This window comes from Lepisosteus oculatus, chromosome 5, assembly GCF_040954835.1.
Source record: "Lepisosteus oculatus isolate fLepOcu1 chromosome 5, fLepOcu1.hap2, whole genome shotgun sequence".
Classification (NCBI taxonomy): domain Eukaryota; kingdom Metazoa; phylum Chordata; class Actinopteri; order Semionotiformes; family Lepisosteidae; genus Lepisosteus; species Lepisosteus oculatus.
The window spans coordinates 39,714,517-39,736,720 of NC_090700.1; the positions used below are offsets into that span (position 1 = coordinate 39,714,517).

The 22,204-nt window shown below is 41.0% G+C and overlaps 1 protein-coding gene and 1 long non-coding RNA gene across 2 annotated transcripts; one reads left to right on the forward strand and one right to left on the reverse strand.

Moving 5' to 3' along the window:
- Positions 1-679: 679 nt before the first annotated feature.
- Positions 680-5,521, reverse strand: il10 (interleukin 10). The gene is made up of 5 exons (XM_006628567.3): positions 5,199-5,521; positions 4,914-4,976; positions 4,397-4,552; positions 2,385-2,447; positions 680-2,234 (listed from the first exon to the last, which is right to left on the reverse strand). Exons 1-5 carry the CDS (start codon positions 5,367-5,369, stop codon positions 2,142-2,144), a joined length of 546 nt encoding a protein of 181 aa, XP_006628630.1. The 5' UTR covers positions 5,370-5,521; the 3' UTR covers positions 680-2,141.
- Positions 5,522-5,552: 31 nt separating this feature from the next.
- On the forward strand, positions 5,553-11,611 carry LOC107076843 (uncharacterized). Its single transcript, XR_001477965.2, has 3 exons — positions 5,553-6,597; positions 8,608-8,660; positions 11,176-11,611. It is a non-coding gene; the product is annotated as an uncharacterized lncRNA (long non-coding RNA).
- The last annotated feature ends 10,593 nt before the right edge of the window (positions 11,612-22,204 follow it).

Consider the following 22,204-nt stretch of genomic DNA (forward strand, 5'->3'; position numbering starts at 1 on the left):
ATTCTATTTAGGTCACTTTTGTGGTTAGTGAAATATACTACATGCACAAGTTAGGTATATTAATAAGGACTCTACTGCTTGATTCTAGCTGCAGATGGAGATGGTTATACCATTTTCTGGTACATTAAGATGAGCTACACATGCCCTGAAATACTTTTCAGTTTGGTTTAAAGTCCTACCTTACCTTTGTTAATTAGCATGACCTGCCCTATTTCAGAAAAGGTCAAATACTCTGCATGAGAACAATTTAACATCAGTTCAGCCTCTTGATGGCTTGTGTAGTGAAGCTTATAATTTGTTAGAAATGCACTTGTGTCCAACTGTGTGAAGACAGAGCCTAAGGGTTGTCTTTAAGGAGTAGATGTGAAAACAATACAACCATCATTATTTCATTTAAAAACTCTTCATTTGATAACTTTTCGGCTATATTCATAATACATTTAGGCTTAAAAACTAAATTACAAACAGTTGGGAAACAATCCTAATGTTTCAGGATACTAATTTAAGAGCTACTTCTTTTAATGTTTTAGGAAATTTAAAGCAAATTAATGGTTGTACAAATATGGCCCTTTTTGTTTTAGACACTACATAGAAGCTGATGTTTCACAAAAACAACACACACACATAAGAGGCACTGATTTTAAAACCCAGGTCAAAAAGAAACCACAGTTAAGAGAAGGAAGTTTGAATGAACAACATTTATTGTTATTAAGAGAATGAAAATAAAAATACCACACACGCATAAATACAGTACATAGTACAATCACACAACCTCACAACCATATACAATTTCTGGTTATATTTGCATGGATTACAAATACCTGGTCATGTTTATATGAATGACACAACAATTTAACATCAGTTCAGCCTAGTGATATACATTGTGCCTTTTCTATTAAATTTTCCAATTTGTAAAAATGCACTTGTGACCAATTGTGTGCGAGATACAAATGGTTTATTGGTGAAAACATCTTTTGCAGTCAAAATTCTTAATTCAAACAATACTTTTCACAATGGATCCAATGAACTCTTTTGGAAAATCCAAACAAACTTTGACAATCTTTAGACATCATATTCTAAATTTGCACTTCAACTTAGGAAATAATACTATCAAATAACATAAATAAATACAATTGTTCATATTCAAGCACTGTTCTTATAAACAAATATTTATATAAATTAATGGTAGAAGACTGTAAATTCTACTTTGGATACAAACAGCAGATAAAATATCCTAGGATATAATATTTTCTAGTGCCATACACCAGTGTGACTGAGTAAACAATGTCATTGTGTCAATATGACTTTTTTATAATTGTTTTTTGTAGTTCTTCCTCAGTTCAAATAGATTTTGCTTTTCATAAAGAGTTTAGAAATTCAGATTCATAAGAATCTATATGTTTCTCCAGAAAAAGCAAAGTGTACTGTACTCATATGCACACTGCCTGCATTATAAGTGCAAGGTTATTCATAGTAGGTTTTGTTTTTATTTTAAAAGCTTTTTTTCACAGATAAAACACAAGGAAATACCAGTTAACGATGTTGCTCTGTGTACATTCACATGAATATTTGTATTAAAGGTGCAGTAAACTGCTTTGTTTTCAAATGATCAAGTCAGCAAAGCACAGTCACACTTTCCACAGAACCAGCCCAGTGCAATACAATTAAGTTCTATTAGAACTATGTAAAATATCTTAAAAATTGGCACTGTACTACAGTTTTTGGCAGTTAAATGTTTAAATAGTATTTCAAATACAAGGAAAAAAATCAGGCTTCAAGTAGTGTTACTGTGGCACAAGCCATTGACACTAATGTGCCATGGACAAATCTTTCTCTTACTCTTTTTTTAAATGAACACTCACTTGGAAGCCTGTGAACACAGGTTGGGTAACTTCAGTTCCTGGGGACTGTGGATTACTGCTGGTTTAGACGTACATTAAAATTAACAACCGGTTCAGACCTAGAGAAGACTGGACTTATCTAAACCAGTTAATTAAGGCTAGAGGCAGTGTGAAATCAGAAGAGACCGAGTCCCTCTTGGAACAGGGTTACCCATCCCTGCTGTAAACAGAAGTGTTAAAAGGGTTGTTTTTTAAAAGCTGCTACAGTCTGATAACGGGGAAATCCTGCCCAGTCTGCCTCTAGTGAGACCTTTTGCGCACCAGGTACTCTTCGATGTAGTTAAACAACAGGTCCAGCTCCCCCATGGCTTTATAAAGTCCTTTGCCCTCCATCTGTGAAAAGAGAAGCAGAACAGGCGCTCAGCGAACGGCCATCTAAGACAGAGGCTCTCTGATGGAATTTCAGTGGGTGAATGGGCGAGACGACAATCCCTAGAACCTCAGTCCAAGATCACAACATGTCAATCTGAGAGATATACTTACTTTTCTATACTCATTCGTGATGTTCTCAATCTCAAAGGTTTTCTTGCAAGAGAAGTACCTTCGCTGAAGGGCAAAAGAGACAGAACATTAACATGACTTTTTGTTTTCAAATTATTTTTTTGTTCTGTTTATGTTTTCATTATTATGTTTGTTTTAATTATTTTTTGTTTTTGAACTCTCTTAAGAGGCAACTATTTTATTAGAAACCTAAACAGAAAATGTGTTTGAGAGTCTGCAGAATGAATTGGCAGATGCTTCTAATGTTAATTTGAATCGTTTACTTTGCTACAAGTTCCTCATCTGTCTGCATCACATTTAGCCAGATTTAACTGTGCCACACTACACTTTACCCTGCCTTGGTCAGAACAAACCAAAGTAAACTTTTATAAGGCATGGCGAACTAAACAGGACACACTCAATGGGCAACAAAGCAAGAAGATCCTAATTTGTTAGATGGTGCACCACTTGTTACATTTCCAATAACTTATTTTTTGGTAAATAAAAGCTTTTATCTTAAACCAATCTTTTGCGGACTGATGAGAACATTCATTCATATTTTAATTCTGTAAATCAGTCAAACTTTTTGCACACAAGAAATGTGTTAAACTAGCGTCCCTTTTTCCTTTTTTATGACTTCAGGGGATTACACACAAAATCAGTCGTATTCGCGTTTAAAATTTCGCACATGACGCAAAAAAAAAAAACCCTACAAACGCGACTCCCGCTTCACGAGGTGGGTAATTGCTTGGACAGCAAGGCGATATTAAAGTAGAAAGAGCTGGTCTTGTAACTTTACAAAAATACGTAACAACAAAACTTCTAGCAGTCTGTAATTGTTTGCGTCTAAAAATAAAGTCGAAAGTTATCCCTTTGGTTTAAGAAACAAGGCATTTGTGTCCTGGCTGACGTAACAGGGTTGTTGTGGCCCGGCCTGCTTTACGTACAAGGCCAAACGAATGGGGAAATATCACTGGGTCACTGGCAAGGAGAGCTCCTGTGCTGTGAGTGACTCACAGCACTGCGGTGTGTCTCCGTTATACAACTGCAACTTAACCTAAATATTGCCCAAGTCCTAGTACCGCCACATCATGAAGCCCAGACAAATGTGTCACGCCGCGGAGAATCCCGGAGGAAGTCAGGCGGCTGCTCGGCACGTTTCGCTCTCATCGTTTTGTTTACAAGGCTCGTGGTTAGGCGACGGTCACGCACCCACCCGAATTTAACATAGCCCGTCCATTTCGCACAATGGAATGGCAAACAAACCGTTTCCCCCCCAAAAAAAGTAGTAAGACTTCGTTAAGACACTAACAGGTCCCTGAATTGCCTTATCGAATAGATTTCCTAACCCTTGTGAATAGTTATGTCACCTCTCAATACCGCTTTAGCATAATCGTGCATTTCTTTACGTTAGATTATGCAAGCATTTGTTTCCGATTCAGCAACTACTGGATTACAATGAGAGGCAAAGGGACTCGTCGAATTGAAATTGAGACTTGAAGCTGTGCGGCTTTCAGGGGGCTTTGGAGTTGCACGCTGGGGATAACGTTAACACGCATCTGCTCGTCGTGCCTCGGCTTCGCGGTTCTGCGCCACACTGCCTGCCTGCTGATTCACTGAATGAAATGAATCACTATCGCGCTTGTGTTGATGCTAAACCCGAGCGACTTTTGAGTAAGAACCTCACAAACGTGCTTTGCAGAAAAAAACAACACGGCGGGTGAACAGGCTGCAATGTTACTAATTTTGATGGCAGTTTCACAGCGTTCTGAGCTGACTTAACCGTGAACCGGGCACCACAGCGACCAAGGTATGTGAATACATTTTGGTGTCTAAAACTGGATCAGATTAAGAAGCAGCCCTCTCTTTAGTTGAAACCTACCGTAATCTCACGTTGTGCGAACCACTTTATTTAAATTAAGAAAAAAAATCAATGAAGCATTTCTAGGGTGTTTTAACTGCACCTTTCTTGACGCACTTGGAGGAAAGAAAGGCATCGGGCAGAAGAGACTTACGCAGCGGTTGAGGTTCGCCTTCAGATCGATGAATATATTCCCAATGCTGTCGAGGGGGTGCTTAAAATCGTTGCCCTTGTCTTTCACGGCCGCAGGCAGGACCAAATCCAGGTAAAAACGCAGCACCTCTTTCATAGCATGGCAGCCGAAAGGGCTCTGGTGGAGGGGAAACGGTGAAACGTGAATTAGACTTAGATAAAACAAAAATGCAAAAATATATTATTTTTTAATTTACTCTAAATACGTTCCCGACAGTGAAAGCATTTAGCTATTTCGTTGTAAACTCTTTACTTGTACGAAGAACTGCGGGATAGAAAGTTGTAAATATTTCAGTGGTTCGCAGCGAAGGATTTGAAACTGTACATGGACTCGAAGCATCGAGCACAGTGGAGCCCCCTTGAGTTTACCTCCTCTCTTAAAAAAATATGAACTTCGTTAGGGCGAAGCTCCGTATCAGAATTCAGAAGCACAACTGAACAAAATACAGGTTCTGAAAAAAAAAACCCAAGATATTTACATGCAGCTCTTCCAGCAAAGCCTCATCCAGCAGCGCCGTGTCAATCAGCTCATCACTGGCTTCCTGTGGAGGAAAAGGAGTGATAATGTCAGCCATGCAGAGTTTAGCCATGAAAGCGTTCCAGTTTCCTGGGAAGGGGGAGTGAAACAGCGCTTTAATGCCAGAAAGTGAATAAAAGGCAAGGAAGAGCAGTTGTGAGTCAGCTCTTGTGAAGAGGCGGTTTGCACCACTGTCTCAGCATGAGCGTGCCCAGTTGATTGCTGCCTTAATCAGTGCCATACTCACATAATAATCTCTTATCTGGGAAAATGCAGTCCTGAGCTCCTTGAGCCTCACAGGGAAATTCTCAATGAAGAGGCAGCAGTTGTCCCAGCACACATTCTTCTTGATCTGAGTATTTTCAACGAGTAGTGCCGATAAGAGAAAAAGCAGAGTGCTGAGCCACGAGAAAGCCATCTCTTGTTTTCTTGCTTAGATGTTGTCTTCAAATATTGCAGTATTAGAGCTGCCAGGAGAGGTCTGTAAGATCAGTCTAACTGGAGGACTTTTTATACTCCAAACAGCTTGAAAATTTCCTTTCCAAGCTTCCTGTTGGGTAAAATTGAAAAAAAAAAGGGGTTAGTAATGTTACTGGCATCACCTCCCCAAATTGAGGGGATGGCCAACTCATCAGCTGCGTGTGCTTACTAGTGTGATACAGCGGTTTCTTAATGCAAATCAGGGCTACAGAGGAAAGCAGCGTTGAAATGCATATTATTACAAAATAGGAAAGAGAGACTCCACCCTGAGTTATCTCTACTAAGGTGTATGTTCTTATTAAAACCCTAACATATAATTATATGTATCATTGTTTTGTGAAGAGCACACAAATAAAATAGCTTTTTCAAGTAGATGATAATTTTCACTGTCATTAAACAATTTGTATCATAACCTTTTCCAACAAACTTAATTGTCCTTTATATTTTATGTAAAGTGTATACACGTAGTCCTTAATTTTATCTTCTTTAATATAATGCACAGAAAGGATTACATATTCTTTTATTTGTAATGATGACTCAATAAAGTTATTTTTTTTTTACTTTATGAGGAAATAGACATGTCATCAAAAACTGTGATTGATTTCATTTTTGCTCATTTATGAATATCTAGTGAGAGCATGTATAGTTTTCTTTGCTGCCAAGGGGCACTTCTTGCCTGAGTTTGTGACAAGTTGTGTTAAATGTTGGAATAAAGTCATTTACTTTTTGTTGCTAGGTTGGTTTCCCTGTGGTGAGGGGTGGAGGTGAGATGCACAGGTTGTATAGATGTGTCAAGAACTGTGTGACAACAGTGACTGCCACAGCAGCAGGAGCCTTGCCTTTGCCCAGTATGTCAAGTGCTAGTTTTAACGATGAGCAGTGGTGAATACGTTTTTCATGACAAGAAGTTGTGTTTTGTGTGTTGCTGGGTGATATGGTGTCGGCGAGACCGATGCCAGTGGCTTTTGATTAGCCTGTGGGCCCCCGCACGGTGAGAGGCCGGTGTCAGCTTGCGACGCCAGGGACGGAGCGCGGCACCTGGGACACCATGTGGGACACCTCGCCCGTGCCGGGGGGGCGACCCACAACCACAACCGGAGGAGCTCGGGCTGCAAGGCTGGTGGCTCCGTCTTCCAAGGCTCCACACCTCCCGGATCAACGCGCAGGTCCGTAACGTGTTACCCGTGATGTGGCGTGCTGGTGACAGAGGGATCGAACTTCAGCGGGGCTTGTAGGTCACTTTGAATCTCCAGCACCGCATCACTGGGAGGGGCTCCTAAACTGGTTCGTCCATCCATGTCCTTACCGCTTTATCCAGCGCAGGTTCACAGGGGAGACAGAACCTATCCTAGAAAGGCAGGATACACCCTGGATGGGACACCAGTCAATCACAGGGCATGAACTGCTCCTGTGAAACTGAATTAGTCATTCCGAACTAGGGTGGTGGTGGGGTGAAATCCTGTAGGTGGCTCCAGTCGAATGGGCTACTTTGGCTTGCTGCACTTCTGCCCCTGCCCACTTGAGTAATTTCGTACCGCCAGAGTCTCAGAGCCTTCATTCTTGCGTTTAGCCTGTAAATTCTCGTTTAAGTGTTGAAGAAGCCGATCGTGGGGAAGCAGTTCTGCTGTGGGGTCATGCATTGCCAAAGTATATGTCATTTAGATCCGCTCATGATTGCTCCACTGTATTCAATGGAAAGATCTTTCTAATCATTTAACATCTACCTCTACATCACATGTTGGTAGAAAGCAATGCATCCTATACCATCCTAAGTGAGTGGACCACTTTAAAAGTTAAAGATTTAAAGCATCACGGGCTGATTTTCTGTTGTGTACTGACATGGGTTTAGCTTTACAGATTTATTCATTTTAATTTTAATATAGGTTCCATGTTTTACATTTTATTATACACCAGTTTATCCCGGGGAGTAGTTGACAGAAATTACAGAAATTGGTGCAAGTGTGCAGTTTGCTTCTTAAACACATAAAGTGAATCTGGCAAAAGAAGTGGCCGTGTTTCAGAATATACCTGGATATTGATATATAGTCAGCTAGCTGTACTGGTGGGAGTGTGGTGGAGTGATAGATCAGGTAAAAATGCCATGCTCTCAACATGGGACTTGCTTTTTAAATACTTGGGCATACCCTGAAACACAGTTGCTTTCCTTGTCTGTTCCATGTGAGATGTTGAATCTCTTATTGGATATGTCTGAAATGTTGATCAAAAGGTTGATCTGTTCGGCAGTTAGCTAGGTCTTTGTTATGTGGGCATTCAGACAAAATGATTGCCTGTGTGTGCAAATAAAACAGTTCTGAGATAGCCTCTTCTTTGATATTGCAGTCAGGATACCCTGCATGTCTTTTATTCCGTTGTATCCTGCCATGTATGGCTTTGTCTTGAACACCCTCAGAATATAAATCAAATTTCTTGCCCCTTTCACAGCAGTTTTATTTTTATAGCAGGTTTCAGAGAATTTTGACAAGCAAGCAGGTAATATGAAACTAAAACCAGACTGATTTTTTTTTCCATTTCTTAACTGAATTAAAATGCAGCGTTTATTCTGTTATTTAGAAAAAGGACAAGCATGTGGTTTTCAACCACAAAGGCAAAAGCTCATGATCTCTCTTTAATGGAAATAATTAAGGTAGAAGTTGTGGAATTTGACACCGAACCCTATGAATGAAGAGTTTCTGTTTCTTGTACACATAAGCAGTAAAATTGCTGCCAGAGTGGTTTTGACCCGAGACTATCTCTGAATATTTGAACTAGCTCTGTTTGACCAAAATAAAAATGTAGACTTCCTCTAAGTTGTGGTAGGCTCAATGTTAATCACATTTCTGGTTGATACAACATGCTTAATAAGGTTGGCTATAGATACACTGTTCGTTGACATTTGTTCAGTGCTCTTTGGTTTGTATGCATTAACATGTTTACTTATGTTGTATAAAACCTGTATACATTAAAGTTTAGTCAGTGCTCTTTTTCTGTCATAACTGCACTTTTTGATAGCTCTTGTCAACTAAATGCTGATCTCATTAAATTCAACAAGGAACTATAGATAATGGTAGTATTGCATCAGCCGTATCAATAGATCTTTTTAAAAAGAATGTAAAATCACCCATACATTAATTGCGTTACATACTGCGTGGGTAATTGCTGCGAATGTCGCCTTATAGAATTTCACCATGTGTGATGAGATCGGCGGAGATGGTGTCAGGATGATAATTTGGTGAGTGGAACATCTGACAACTTTTGCGTGCAATTTGAAGGAGATAAGACACACTGTATACTGATGTGGAACAGTGTCACCTGAGCTGGCAACAGCCCTCTCCCCTGTCTGCGACATCATGATGTCAGCTGTGTATGATGAACGTGCTGACACATACCAGGTGGGAAATATTCATGCTGAATATTTGATAACACTCCTTAAGCCATGCCTCCTCTTGTCTGAAGTTGAATGTGATGAATGAATGGAAGACGACATGAGTGCATGTGGTCATCATTGGAATGAAACTCCAGTTGCCCTCATAAAGTTCAGTGGTAAGTCATAGCAAGTCCGTTTTAATTCCGGGCACAATGGATTCAAACATAGAGAAGTCATGTGAATGTGCGGTGAATCATAAAGAGCAGTGCAACTGTAATTCCCCGCTTGCGAGGTTCCGAGTATCAAACTTCAGCAACTCTGACCAGCAGAGTATCGTAAATTCAGCACTGTATTACTAACTTATCGTATGCCGACTTATACTAACGACTGACAGCATATATACTAACTTTGTATAGTAACCTATTGCGGACTCTGCTGTGCTGGCAGTGTCCTTTTGTATGTGTGAAGACTTGTGTCAAAACTTTATCCCTTTTTGAATTTGCATTTGACCAATTTGCTGATCATTCCCATGGTGTAGAATAAATTAGCTGTGCGTTGCCCTTTGACACCACTGGCCAGAATATTAGGAGACACACTGTCCCATGTTGGGCCACTGTGAGTCACCAAAACAGCCTGAATAGAGATGTTATGTGTTTTCCTAGGTGTTCACAGCTTTCAATTTCTATTATCATAATTCATGATTTCCAAGTTGTACTGTTTTATTAAACTGTTCTTGTCATCTAAAACCTGTTGGATGGTACAAGTTCACTTGTGATGTTTTCCATATCTCCCAAGAGCTGGGAAGCAGTTCATATAAGGGATTGGAAGATGGTTAAAGATACTGAGAGTTCAGCTGGGAGTCTCTCGGTTTGAGCTGTTTTCGTCCAATGGAATCCATGCTCATCTCAGGAGACAGAAAATAACCCAGTCCTGTATGTTCAAGTACTGCCCCCTTGTGGTCATCAAATGAAATGTTATATCTTTGTAAGAACTTCCATGAACCAAAAATGAAGAGATCCCTGTTTTTTTGTTTTTTTTTTGGTCTGTTTTGAATGCTGTCACTTAAGGTTTTGATCTAAAGTTTTAACTTTGCTCCAGACATGCCCAAGTCCTACTAACATAAGCTTCCTTCTGACGTACAGGTGAATAGTTTGAAATTAAGGACTGTCAGCCTTTGAAAGATGCATTGACCTTGGCCTTTTCCCTTTCACTGCACATCTTTAAAAACAACTACAGTCACTAGGCTGCACAAATGGCTGAATTAAAATATGTCCATATTAAAGTGTTACATTGGGTCTGTTCTGTTCCTGTTTCTTATCACCATCATCTGACTTAAAAGTGAGTCCAGTGTCACCTTTCCACCTTTCTATGCCATGCCTGTGTGCTGTGGTACACAGAAATATTTTATTTGTGACATTCCGGAGTTTCCTTGAACATAATATGTTAATCACAGACACTGGGTGGTTTAAGAAGAATGTCCTCTCTTTACACACTTTGCTGAGCTCGGGTTTGAGCTGGCCAGAGTGAGTCAACACTCGAGATCTCATGACCTAGGACACATGAAAAATTTTTACTTTTCGGCATCAACAATGTAAGAGTTAGGAAAAAACAAAGTTGTTTTTTAACAATGAAATAATAATAGCCTCTCTGGTTTAATACAATACGTGGGAATTCTTGAAGGCCAAAATTGATGACTCTTAAGATTTTTATAAAAAGGGGAACAACCTTTTAAAAAAATGTGTTTTCTGGCTAATGAGTTTCTTATGTACGTAGGACATATTCTAGGGTCGCCTGTAAAGCCTTAATTCAAGAATACAGAAGTTCCAGACTTTTTTTAAAATGATTTTCACCGCAGATAAAACTGCAGCATAACATGGAGCTGTTTGTCAGTTACATTGATAAGAAACTAAGTAAGTCTTCTGCTGCCTGGTCAACTTTACCATCTTTACCCTGTTTGATGTTAGTTGTAGAGTCTGTAGTGCTGTTCTCTCTTTCTTTGCATTCCACTTAAATACGTATAGACTGTACGTACTGTACGTGTTCCTGCAAATATATGTGTGTGTTCAGAAACAGCAGAAAGATCTATGCATTAATCTGTTCCTGGTTATCTGAGAGAAAGGGGAGATGAGCCTGTTTGTTCTAATGATGGTACCTGCCTTCAAAGCTGCCCTACATTAGTCAAATTGCCTTTGACCTGCCTCCAACCACAGACTTCTTTTCAAACTGAAGGCTTATTGGAAACTGAGCTCGTACCTGTCAGGTGTGGTATTTCTTTAGGCTTCACCCCGGACCGTTACCACAGAGCTTATCATTCCGCCATCAGGCCCACACTGCGTGGTTATTAAGGCGGTAATCTCTGTTTTTTTTTGTTTGATGACAGAGTAGCAAAACCCATGATGCAGAAACAGTGGTTTGTGCTTCTGTCAAGACGAATGCCGAGGCGAGTTCTGCACATCGAAGTTCTGCACATACTGTATTGTCTATTTTAAGTGGTGCTTTGGTTACTGGAAACCGTTTACATTTGCACTGACACTTAATAGTAAAGATTAGAGACGATCATCAAACATCAAACACTGTGGCTGACAGCCAAGAAAACCATGAAGAAACTGAGGAGCATGGCTTGGTCTTTTTTAAAGTTATTTTTGGAAAATGTTTCTTAAAATTGCATCGAACTGAGAGAGAGAATTGTCTCTGGAGCCTTATACAACATCCGTTTTGCTGTGCTCTGATGTCATAATAACAGTTGTGTCGCAAATCAGTGGTTGTGAAGTAATTGCTTTTGCTTAATGGAAGTTTTGTGCATATTGGAAAATGAATTAAAGAATGGAAGCTTACAAGTTGGTCACGTTGAAGGTCATTTATTTAAGTATTTCTCATTATGTGATTTAATCTAATCCATTTGAAGTAAATTTCCTCTAATGTCTTTCCCACCTACTGGAAGTGTTGGTTATCAGCTGCTAAAACTTACCTGCCCTATTTTTGAGATGAGAATGTCTGTGTTTACATTTCTCAGTTTACAGAATTTTTTAGAATGAATTTATTATCTATTAAAGATGTCTTCATAAAAAGAAAATAATAGAAATACTGAAAGCAAACACAAAAATGTAAGAATTTCTGTGCTGGCTTTGCAGAGGGGTTGAGGAGTGCATGATTTATGAAATGAGAGCTCGAGATGATAAATGGAGCTTGTCTGTGCTGTCAGGGTTTGTGCACCAGCAAACCACACTTCTTTCCATGAGAACAAGTTTTGCAAATTTATTTTTTGTGCTGAAAAAGTGGGAAAACGTGTTCTCTTCGCCTGAACACCTTCTTCAATTGGATGCACTTGTAGGATCTGCTGTGTCTTTCAATCTAAATTTACTCGTTGCAAAGAAGCAGACATCTGTTGCATGTGGCAGTTTGGTAATAACTGAAAGACAGGGATAACCTTTGTTAAGAACAGCCACTGTGCCATGTGGGGCAATATTTTGTATAGGTTCTGTGATCTGTGATTCAGTGATCACTTCAAAACACCCATTCATAGTAACACTAGAAAGTGACTGGTGGTGTTCGCAGATTATAAACCCTTCCTGAAAGTGTGTGAATTCAGAGTACTACAGGAAGATGCACATTGTGTATTGGATTTTATCTGGAAAATGTCCTTATTTCATAACTGTGTGTCACTTTTTCCATCCTCTACACCCTTCTTCAAAACAATTCTGTAAAACTAATCAATCTTTGTGATTCTAAGTGTGTAACACCATGGTGAGGTCAACCTGTCCATTAGTACTGTATGTCCTTTTATCACAACTGCATGACCTGAGTTTGTTTAGTCTTGCACAAGGCATCCCGGCTACTCTTACGTCTCTCACCTTGACTCTCTCATCTTGGGCAACAGCCTCGTGACGGTGAAGCCCTAGGCGGGGAACACGGGTCACGGGTTCTGATTCGGCATCTCTGCCCCTCTACAATACTGGCTAGCTCTGGTACTCTTCCAGGAGAAGTTCTGACCCGTGCAACTCCTGAGACCCAAATACCACCCAGGCTCCAAACCTGTTTGAACATTTTCATTTACCTGGGGCCTGCAGTACTGTTTAAAACTGCCCCAGTGCAATGTTGTAGGTACAGCAGGATATGACTACATGCAAGTGAAATAAAAAATAATTAAAATGATAAAAATGCACAAAAAAAACTTTGGTAGCAAATACAAAAACAACAGCAAACCTGTACAGGTTGTGCAAATACAGAGCTGTATAGAGCAGTATTGTAGACACCCTATTGCAGTGGAAAATGCAAAGATTAATTAAATTACCAATTTATCAGAAGTGTCAGCCTTAATGTCTAAATAACCATTTGACGAGATTAAATCTTTCTGGTCCTTGAAGTAAATTGTTCAGTTATTTTTTTATGGTCTGTCAATCATGACCTGCTTTAAACCTGGGAAGAAAGACTTAAAGTGATGCCTCAATTCCCAAATAACTGCTCAGGTGTAATGATGTGGCGCAGATGGACCTGAATTGAAAACAAGAGGGCTAACATGATCACAAGTTTCCCTGTCGCCCATCTCAATTCCCTGGATAATTAACTGGGAAATCAGCAGTACCGCTTTCACCCACTAGAGAGCAGCTCAGTCAAGCCTTACCTCTCAAGAACCCACCATCATCCCTGTTGTTAAGACCATCAACACCTGGAGGCTTCATCAGGAAAATTATTTCTTTCATGAAGAGATGCATTGAAGAAGGATTGAGGATCATGTCATTAATGTAAGTATCTGCTTGGGAATGCGACGTTCTCTCCTTGCCTTATTCTTGGATCTTTATTATTATTAATATTTTTATTCATTTGTTTATTTGTCTGACACTTTTATCCAAAGGAACTTACATTTTCTCTTTATTTGTACAGTTGGGCAGCAGAGCAATCTGCGTGAAGTACCTTAATGAAGGGTACTGCAGCAGTGTCCTACAGGGAGCTGTGAAGCTGAAGCTTGGGAGGTGGTCAGACTGTAATCCCGCACTTCTGCTTTCTGACTTACTGTATAAATATTCGCCTGCTGAGCTCCCTTTCTATCACTCCTCCCTTCTCCCCATCTTCATCCTTGCAACTGCCTCCCCAGTTCATTCCTCACAGGTGAGGAGGGTTTTGGCAGACTGGACATTAAGGCTAGGGGATCAAAACTGCCAGGCGAGTTAATGCCAAACACTAAAATATTAAGTATGCCTTATACTTGTTGTTTCATCTCATCGTAATTGTACTTTGCGTGGGTTTTAGTCATTTGACCCCACAATGCAAACCTGACCACACCATTTCTCCCTATCTTATTGATTCAACATCCAGCTCATTATTTCCTCAGTCCAGCAATTATGAACTGTATACTGTATAAGAATGATATGTTTTTTAACTGTGAGTTAAACTGTTCTTATCTATTTATTCCTAGATTTTTGATAAGGGAGTATATTCTTAGTTTTCTTGGAGTGACTTGGTGTGTATTTGTACAGTTCAGTTTTCGTGCGTTACTTTTTATTTTCCCTGCAAAAAAAAAAAGCTGTGTGCAATGGAATTATCGCTTGCCCTTCAGAGACAGTCAGCATATCCGATTTTCCCTGCTGATCAGAGCTGCAAATACGTACAGTGAACCACGGATGAAAACTGCCAATATCTGATTTAAGAAGTTGTGAGTTTCATATTCCGAAACCGAGTAGTTTCATTGCTTTACCCTTTATTTTCTGCATCACGTTCTTGCCTGTGTCAGCAGGTTGCTAGAAAAAAAAACTTATTAAAAGTTCTAATGAGTCACTAGGTGCTTCATTTGACTTTTAGATTTGCTAATGAGACCAGAAACTTGACATTAGGCGTGAAGCCACATGTGACAGATAACGAAGTGCATATTCCCCCCAAGTTGGACCTTGCGACCTAATTGTGCACTTCGGAATCTGATCTTTAAAAACGTGTGGAAAGGTCTGACGAGAAAAAATATGTACAAGTGGCCCTCATTTCTTCCCCTTCCCCACTCAGAAGAGCGGCAGAGCAATAGTCACACCTTACTGTCCAGGAAAAGGAGTTCACTTCACAGGCTGCTTTTCATCATTGTGTTTTTAATGCCTTTGACATACTCCGTTTGTATTAGTGAAGTTAACGTTGCAGTTGCTTTCTTCTTCTCCTTTGGGGAAAAGAGAGCTAATTGTTTAGGGTGGCCATACAATCTTCACACCTCTACAAACATCCCTGGAACCCTTCAAGTCATGGATGCCCTGAAAAGGAATGACATGAATTGAGCATTATGCCTGTGCTCAATTTAGAAATGCGCCCTGGCTAGCTCTGTTGGCAGATCAAGTGTCACGAACAGCTCTTTCCGGGCCCTATGCAGACGACACGATCCGGGTTAGTGAGGAAACACTGGGGAAAAAGCCATGCAGGAGAGGATATGGAGACAGGGGGGCGTGTCCAAGGGGTGCAGGTGTCCAGGGGTAGTGATTCCGGGGTGAATAATCCATGTAAAAGTCCAAACGGGTAATCCAAGACAGAAGCGAGAGTCCATAGCCAGGCGATCCATCCGGGGGTTTAAAACACGGGAACTGGGGGGGATCAGGAACGGAAGGTTAAAATCATAACGGAGCCAGACGCAGCAGGACCCGGGCTCTCACGAAGCGGGATTCATTTTAATTTGGCTCACTATTCTGTAACGAACAGTTCTTTCCAGGCGCTATGCAGACAACACTATTCCGGATTGTGTTGTCCGCATAGGATCTGGAAAAAAACTGTTCTTTAAATCAAGAGACTCATAATCTCAGGGTAGGGGGTTCATGTCCCATGTTGGGTGCTCCATGGTGGGCACAAGGCTAAGTACCCTGTCCCGTAAAAACCTAATGTTACGGAAACAGCATCAGGATGTTGCAGCCCCTACGTGCCAGAAGGCATACCGAGCAAACATCCATCCCAATTTAGAAATATTGTTTAATCACTAGGCAGAAAAAAATATATAAATCATGTATAAAAATACTTGATTTCACTGTGGTCTGCTTCTTCTTATCCTTAAGATGGCAGGAACAGTGAACAGATCATCGGTACCTGTGGTTGCACATTAAGCACCATTATTAATCTCATCAAAGCTGTAGTTCTTAATTGACACGTTAATTTCATCCACTGTTATCTGAAGAGTTAAATCCTGTCCTGTCATAACGCATTTCAGTGGTGGTCACCCTGTTGTTGCCACATTCACAAGTTACAGGTTTTGTCCTACACATCACATTGTTTTGGAAGAGATTCCTGTTGTCTCGATGCGTACCAGGGACATGTTTTGATGAGAATTAGGAAACCAGGAGGACACATTAATTCCACATTAATGTTGTCCATGATGCGAAACTATAGGCATGTTGTAGTTTCTTATTTAGATAGTGTGTGCACTGAGGTCAAAATGAGCACTGAGTTATTGAAGGGAACTGGTGATTAAGATATGATCCTTAATTTAATTCTCAAAGAACCAGTACAACAAGTTGCCATTTTCAGGCTCAGGCCCACATTACACCAGAATTTCAGACCACATGTGAATCGCAAGTGGTAACTCTGGTGTTTGCTTCATGGTGTATTTCTTTCCCCTGCCGACTGGAAACCTATCTTTCAGCTTCGGGTTTGTGATTTGCGATTCCGCTGATCTGACGCATGAGATGTCTTCTTTTTTTTTTCAGGCAATATTGAGGAGTGTCAGGTTTCATTTTTTGTGGCAGACAAGCCTTGTGTGACCTTACCTCAACCCTCCTGTGTGCAGAACTCTGGTTCTCTCTGTTTGGGAACCACAGGAACTCTGCTTGGGTTGTTATCGTCAGCCTCCTAAGGAGGTCATCAGCCGCTGTTAGTTTCCTGACCGCTAGTGCATCAGGTTAGTATGACTTTGCAGTAATGCCAGACCTTGCTTGTGCAAGTGTGTTTCGATGCACAAATGGTGAACTCATAACAGGAATACGTTTCTGGTGGGAGCTTCAGCTGCGTATTACACTCTCAAACCACATTTCTGTCCTGATAATTATTCAGAATTATATCCATCGTCTTTAGTGTGAGTACTTAGCAGAGGCCCCTTAGGCAGAATGAGTTGACCGTGTTTACACAGTTTTCCATCAAGTGCAGGTACAAAAGGAAACAAATATGACAAATATGAGCGAGTACCATAGGGCGCATATAGGATTTACAGAGCCAGTGCCCGTAAAAAAATAAATATTAAATAAAATAAATGAAATAGTAAACAGAAGCATATACAGTAGTGTAAAATATAAAGATTTTCCAAAGCTTTTTGAAACTGATTATACTTTTTCCCGCTTTTATGTGCCAAGTGATCCCAGGGCCATCAGGAAGCGAGGGGGGAGGTTGTGTGTGCAGGGGGGTCTTCGGAAGTGCAGGAACACACTGTGCTCAGGGGCAGGAAGTTGGGAAAGCCGTCCTGTTGGGTCACAGGGGCAGCGTGCCGGGAGGGATCCTCTGTGTGGAACGAGGCACAAACCCCAAACCAGCCCATCTGCGGTCAGACCGCTGGGGGCTGGGGCAGCGCACGATCCCGGTGGCCATGCGCAGTGCGCCGCTCAGATGAGCTCTGGGAGGAGCAGCAGGAGGGCGGCCTGTTGAGAAGCTGCCTGCTTATTTGTGCTTTCACTGCAGGTCCTCTCGCAGACCTTTTTTCAGCGACTGGTCTTACTTTCTGCCTTAGTTGCGCTGTTTTTAGAGGAAATCCTCTTCACGAACAGTAAGGCTTACCACATTATCCTATACAGGAGTTTCGGTTTCACACTTTTTTTTTCTTGCAGCTATGTTATGTACCCAGCCTGCTTCTCACATGTACACACCACAGATGACGTCAATGCCTGAGAAAGCTGTGTGGAGATTGGGCCGAGCTGGAGACGGCCGGCCCTTGAGGTTCAGTGCTCTGGGGATGTGCTGAATTGCAAACTCAGTGCAGGCTTGGGCATTACAATTACAGACTGAGCGAACTTCCTGTCTTCTCAAACAAGCGCTCTTATTCTCGTTTATTCCATGGCTCAGTGTATTATATTATCTAATACTGCATTAAAAGTTATATTAATAAGGGGGACCATTTGCCTTTGTTACAGTATTCCTGAGACACTCTGGGACAAAGTTGCCATTGTTAACTTCAGCAGGTCAAATTGAGATTCATCTTATAAGATATTATTGTTACCTGTTTTACATGCTGTGCACAGCAGTGACTTTACCCATTAGACTGACCATCTGAGCAGTGTGTTTGGCCTAATCTGGCAGAAGATGTGCTAAGTTTATTAATTAGAAAAATAAACACCACCTTTAAAATATCAACAAAGATAATATAAGTAACATTTAATAGGACTTTTTATCTTTGCGTTTCATAAAAGTATGTTGTTGAAGCAGCTTATCAGGCTTAACAAACTTATGCTGTTTGACAATGGAGTGATGCTGAACGGACAATAGTTTCTGTCATTTTAGGGGTAACTCTCATGTCTACTGAATCTGTGTGCAGAGTTAAGCAGATTCTGTTTCCATTCTCCAACCAGTGGTGTCTGTCAAAAGTGAGTGCCCATGTGGAATTTCCACAGCCCATGTCACTAGAAATATAGGCATACTGTATACCCACCATTTTCTGGGATGGAGGAGTGTCTTATAAACTTAGAAGAGACATCAGTGTTGAGAAAGTACAGTTGAACAATTACAGTAGTAATAATAAGGCAATAACCTTTATTCAGACAGTGTGTCAGTACTGTGTCTGCCTCTGCTGAGCAGCACTGTATCTTACTTCTTTTGTGCTTCTTTAATGGCAAACATCAGCTGAATTGACCTAGTTTTGCAAACGGTGACACTTCGGGGTTATGCTGCCTCTTGGTGTTTTCGCGCAGAACGTTGTTTTGGAAACGAGTTTGGCAAGGCATAACGGAAGCGCATAAATCTGGGTCAGAAATAAAAAAAAAACAATCTAGACAACATCCCGATCCTGGGAGAAGAACCGCGAGTCTGTCGAGCTGCAAGGTGAAATGCCGTAGCAGTTGAAGCTGGAAGATACACAAGTGCCACTTGCCCACAATGTAATGAGGAGCTGAAGATTAATTGTTGATCTCATACCAAAACCCAGATTCATAAAGAGGGGCTCTTGGTACAGACATTTCTGAGTCATCTGTGACTGAACGAAAAAGGTGGAAAAAGGGACAATGTGTGTCTTGGAGAGGAGGGTTTTCAGAACATGATGCTTTGTGTTCTGTTGTAATCCAGGCTTGCACAATATTTGTGGGCAGACCTGGCTGTGGTTTGAAAGAAAAACAAAAGTGTCAAGGTTGGAAATTCCTGAGAGATATAACCCTTTTTTGTTTAGAAAGAAGAACTTAGGCGTGCCTGGGTTTGGCAGTTCATCTATATGTGTTGACGGGGGAAGTGTCCCATGTTTCCTCTTGAGTTTTTCCGGCAGCCTTCCAGCCTGAATCTTCACCCTCCGCCTGCAGAATTAAAAGTGTTCATTACCGGCCTGCTGTTTCAATGGGCTACGAAATTTAACTTAAGATCAAAGTGGAGAGGAGCAAAACTGTCCTGTCTCACTCTGTTTGTTTGCTAGTGGCTTAATATCATAAATTTCCAATAATTGTTTTCCACAGGGTGGGCTTCAACTCCATGACTAGGGAGCTGGTTCCAGACTTCTACGGTCTTCTATGTAAAGTGTCTCCTGTTTTCTGTCTGAAACCGTCTTTTTATTTATGTGCAAGCTCCTTATTTCATAGCTAATCCTGAAGTTGACAGGATTTTTCCCACCCAAATCGAGTCCCCATGGGATCATCTTTGTGGGGCAGAACTCAATATAGTCTTTTATTCATTTTAAAAACGTTTTTTAGCACCCCGTGCTACGTCACAACTCCAGGGCACCCTTCTTCGATGTCTTCGACTTTTGACATGTCACAGCTGTGCAGACCCTGTACTGGAGCCTCAGCCTGAGAGAGCTCTGCCTGATTAATCCCAGCAGTCTTGGCAGTGCTCAGCCAGATGTGAGGCTCAAACCTGCAAATACTGGACCGCTTATAGGTTCCTGTTGCCTTGGTGTTCACTGCTTATCTCAAGCTATATTCACCTTTCAGGAGTTTCAGGAGTTTTGAAGTAGCAAGGCTTGGAACAGATTTTTGACATCTATTAGACAAAATGGTGTTCCTCTGTTTTTATTTACAGAGGGAATTTCTAAATGCTGTATTCTAAAGCAGAATACCAAAGATGGCAGTGAAGCCGGAGGCTATCATAAAATGAACCTGAATAAAATATTTTTTGTTGACCATTGATACACAGAACATAGATATTGGTTTTAGATACACCGTTTGGAGAAAGAAACTGTAGATCAGTTTTTACACTGGAGCACTACACTTGACCTGCTTGTTTTTAACAAATTTTGAGTTAATTGCAAAAATTCTCAGTCTTTATGTGAATCATCCGTCTGCCTTTGTTCCTCCATTTATTTTCAGAAATTCGGTTCTACTTTTGACACTTAGTCATCTAGAAACTACAACTCCAGCTTTTATTTGTCCCATTCACAACCCTTCCTCGCAGATGTTTTTTCCATTATTGGTTTGGTTTGTGGCATGACGCAAGGCGTGCCCGGTGTGGAGGCAGAGCCCCACAGGAAGGGTGACGCCTCAACTTTGTAGTCCCAGCTGCCCAGACTTCTAGATGATGAGCCCCAGCCGGGCGGGTCCAATAAAGGCACACTGGACACCCCCTGGAGTTTACACCAACAGTCCCGGGAGGGGATTGCACCTGCGTAAGGATTTCTTTTTTTATTTTTATTTTTGCCTGACCCATCATGCACTTTCACCAGTGCAGGCAGGCAGGCACGCACGCACGTACGCACGCACACACACTTTTTTTATGCACTAAGCTCTTGTGTTGTTATTCTCTTACGCACCCTGTTGTACCAGACTGGACCCCGCTAAGTGGGGTCAGTCCAGTCTGGTCACCGCTGTGCTAGCGGCTCTCTGTTTTCCCAGGCTGGACCCCGCTAAACAGGGTAAGCCCAGCCTGGAGGTCGCGAGGCACAGTGGCACTCTTTCTCTTGGCCTTTTCGTTTCTTTTTCACTCTTTTGTGTTAATTTTGGTCCCTGCCAGCCTCACGCCGGTGCTTTCCTCCCCTTGCCCCTGGTCTTTACTTTTTAACTGGTGCTCGCCGCATGCCTCCCACTACACACTGTCACAGTTTATTGCAAACAAGTGCAATTCTGACACCTCCCCTGGGGTTTTGTGAAATATGTAAGTCAAACTTCACACTCAGCTTATGTCTTCCAATATGGGGAACTTAACGCCTGACTCTTTGTGAAATTACATTTCACTTTGAGTTTCACAGGTGGCAACACATTTTTAATTGTGAGAAAAGGCATTGCCTATGAGAATACAGCTTTTTTGTTCCCACAGTATTGAATATGAAGTTTATATTTTCTGCCATGGGGTACATCTCATTTATAGTGTGCCCTCTTCTGGGAAGATTTCTAATTTACAGGAATAGGCTTAAATTAGGGCATACAATTTTGGGCAGATAAACAGATGTCCATCTTCAGAACTTCGCCTAAAAAGATTACAGAGAGGCTACCATTGATCGTTTGGTTGCTAGCATCTGAATGAATCTGATTGATTCGAAGATCTCATCCAACCCATTTCTAGAAAGAAAACAGGGTGTGACTTCCAACAATACGGCTGGGCAAACTTGTTCCAGACTCCCACAAGGCCTTGTGTAAAAAACACATGTCCTGTTCTCAATTGAAATGTGCTTCCCTGTAGTTTCCACTTGTTCCCCATGGTTTGTGTTTCACTCTTGATTCTGAAAAAGTCTACTGTATCAGCTTTGTCAGTGCTTTTGAGGAATTTGACTACTGGAAACAGCTCCTCTTGTATTCTTCTCTGTTCACGTTGGTCAGTGTTGTACATTCCTTCTATTCAAAGTTTTTCTATAGATTTAACACCCTGTCCATTTAAATACCATCTCACATAGATTACATGAAAACAATTCATGAATCATTAAATGTACAGTATATGCATATTTACATACCTGTTTTAACCCATGTCTCCTTATATATTGCCAATGCTGTTCATTGATTGGAATCTGTGTTTGGTTGAACCATTTTCTTCAAGGTTGCCAACTGCAGCTGTATTACTTCTGTAAAACTGATGGTTTGACTTCGTAGTGGCAGTTCAGCCCTGTTTTGGTGATGGAGATACTGCCACCTGCTGTTGGTGTGAGACGTTTACTGTGGCTTTTGCTTGTAAAAAATTAAATGAAAGTGATTTAATTTAATTTATGCTCAAATTAAAATGGTTCAACATCCTGAAATTTGATCGAAGGTCACTTAGAAAAAATATTAGTTTAGGATTCAATAGAACAAACTCTCTCATGGTTGTTCTGGAGCGCCGTGAAGTTGGCCCCCTACAAACCTCAGAAAAGA

Coding starts and splice junctions, on each gene's coding strand:
- il10 (XM_006628567.3), bottom strand. CDS start 5,369: ATGGCTTTCTCGTGGCTCAGCACTCTGCTTTTTCTCTTATCGGCACTA. Junction 4,977..5,198: donor CCCAGATAAGAGATTATTAT/GTGAGTATGGCA, acceptor TTTCCTCCACAG/GAAGCCAGTGATGAGCTGAT. Junction 2,448..4,396: donor AGGCGAACCTCAACCGCTGC/GTAAGTCTCTTC, acceptor TTTGCCCTTCAG/CGAAGGTACTTCTCTTGCAA.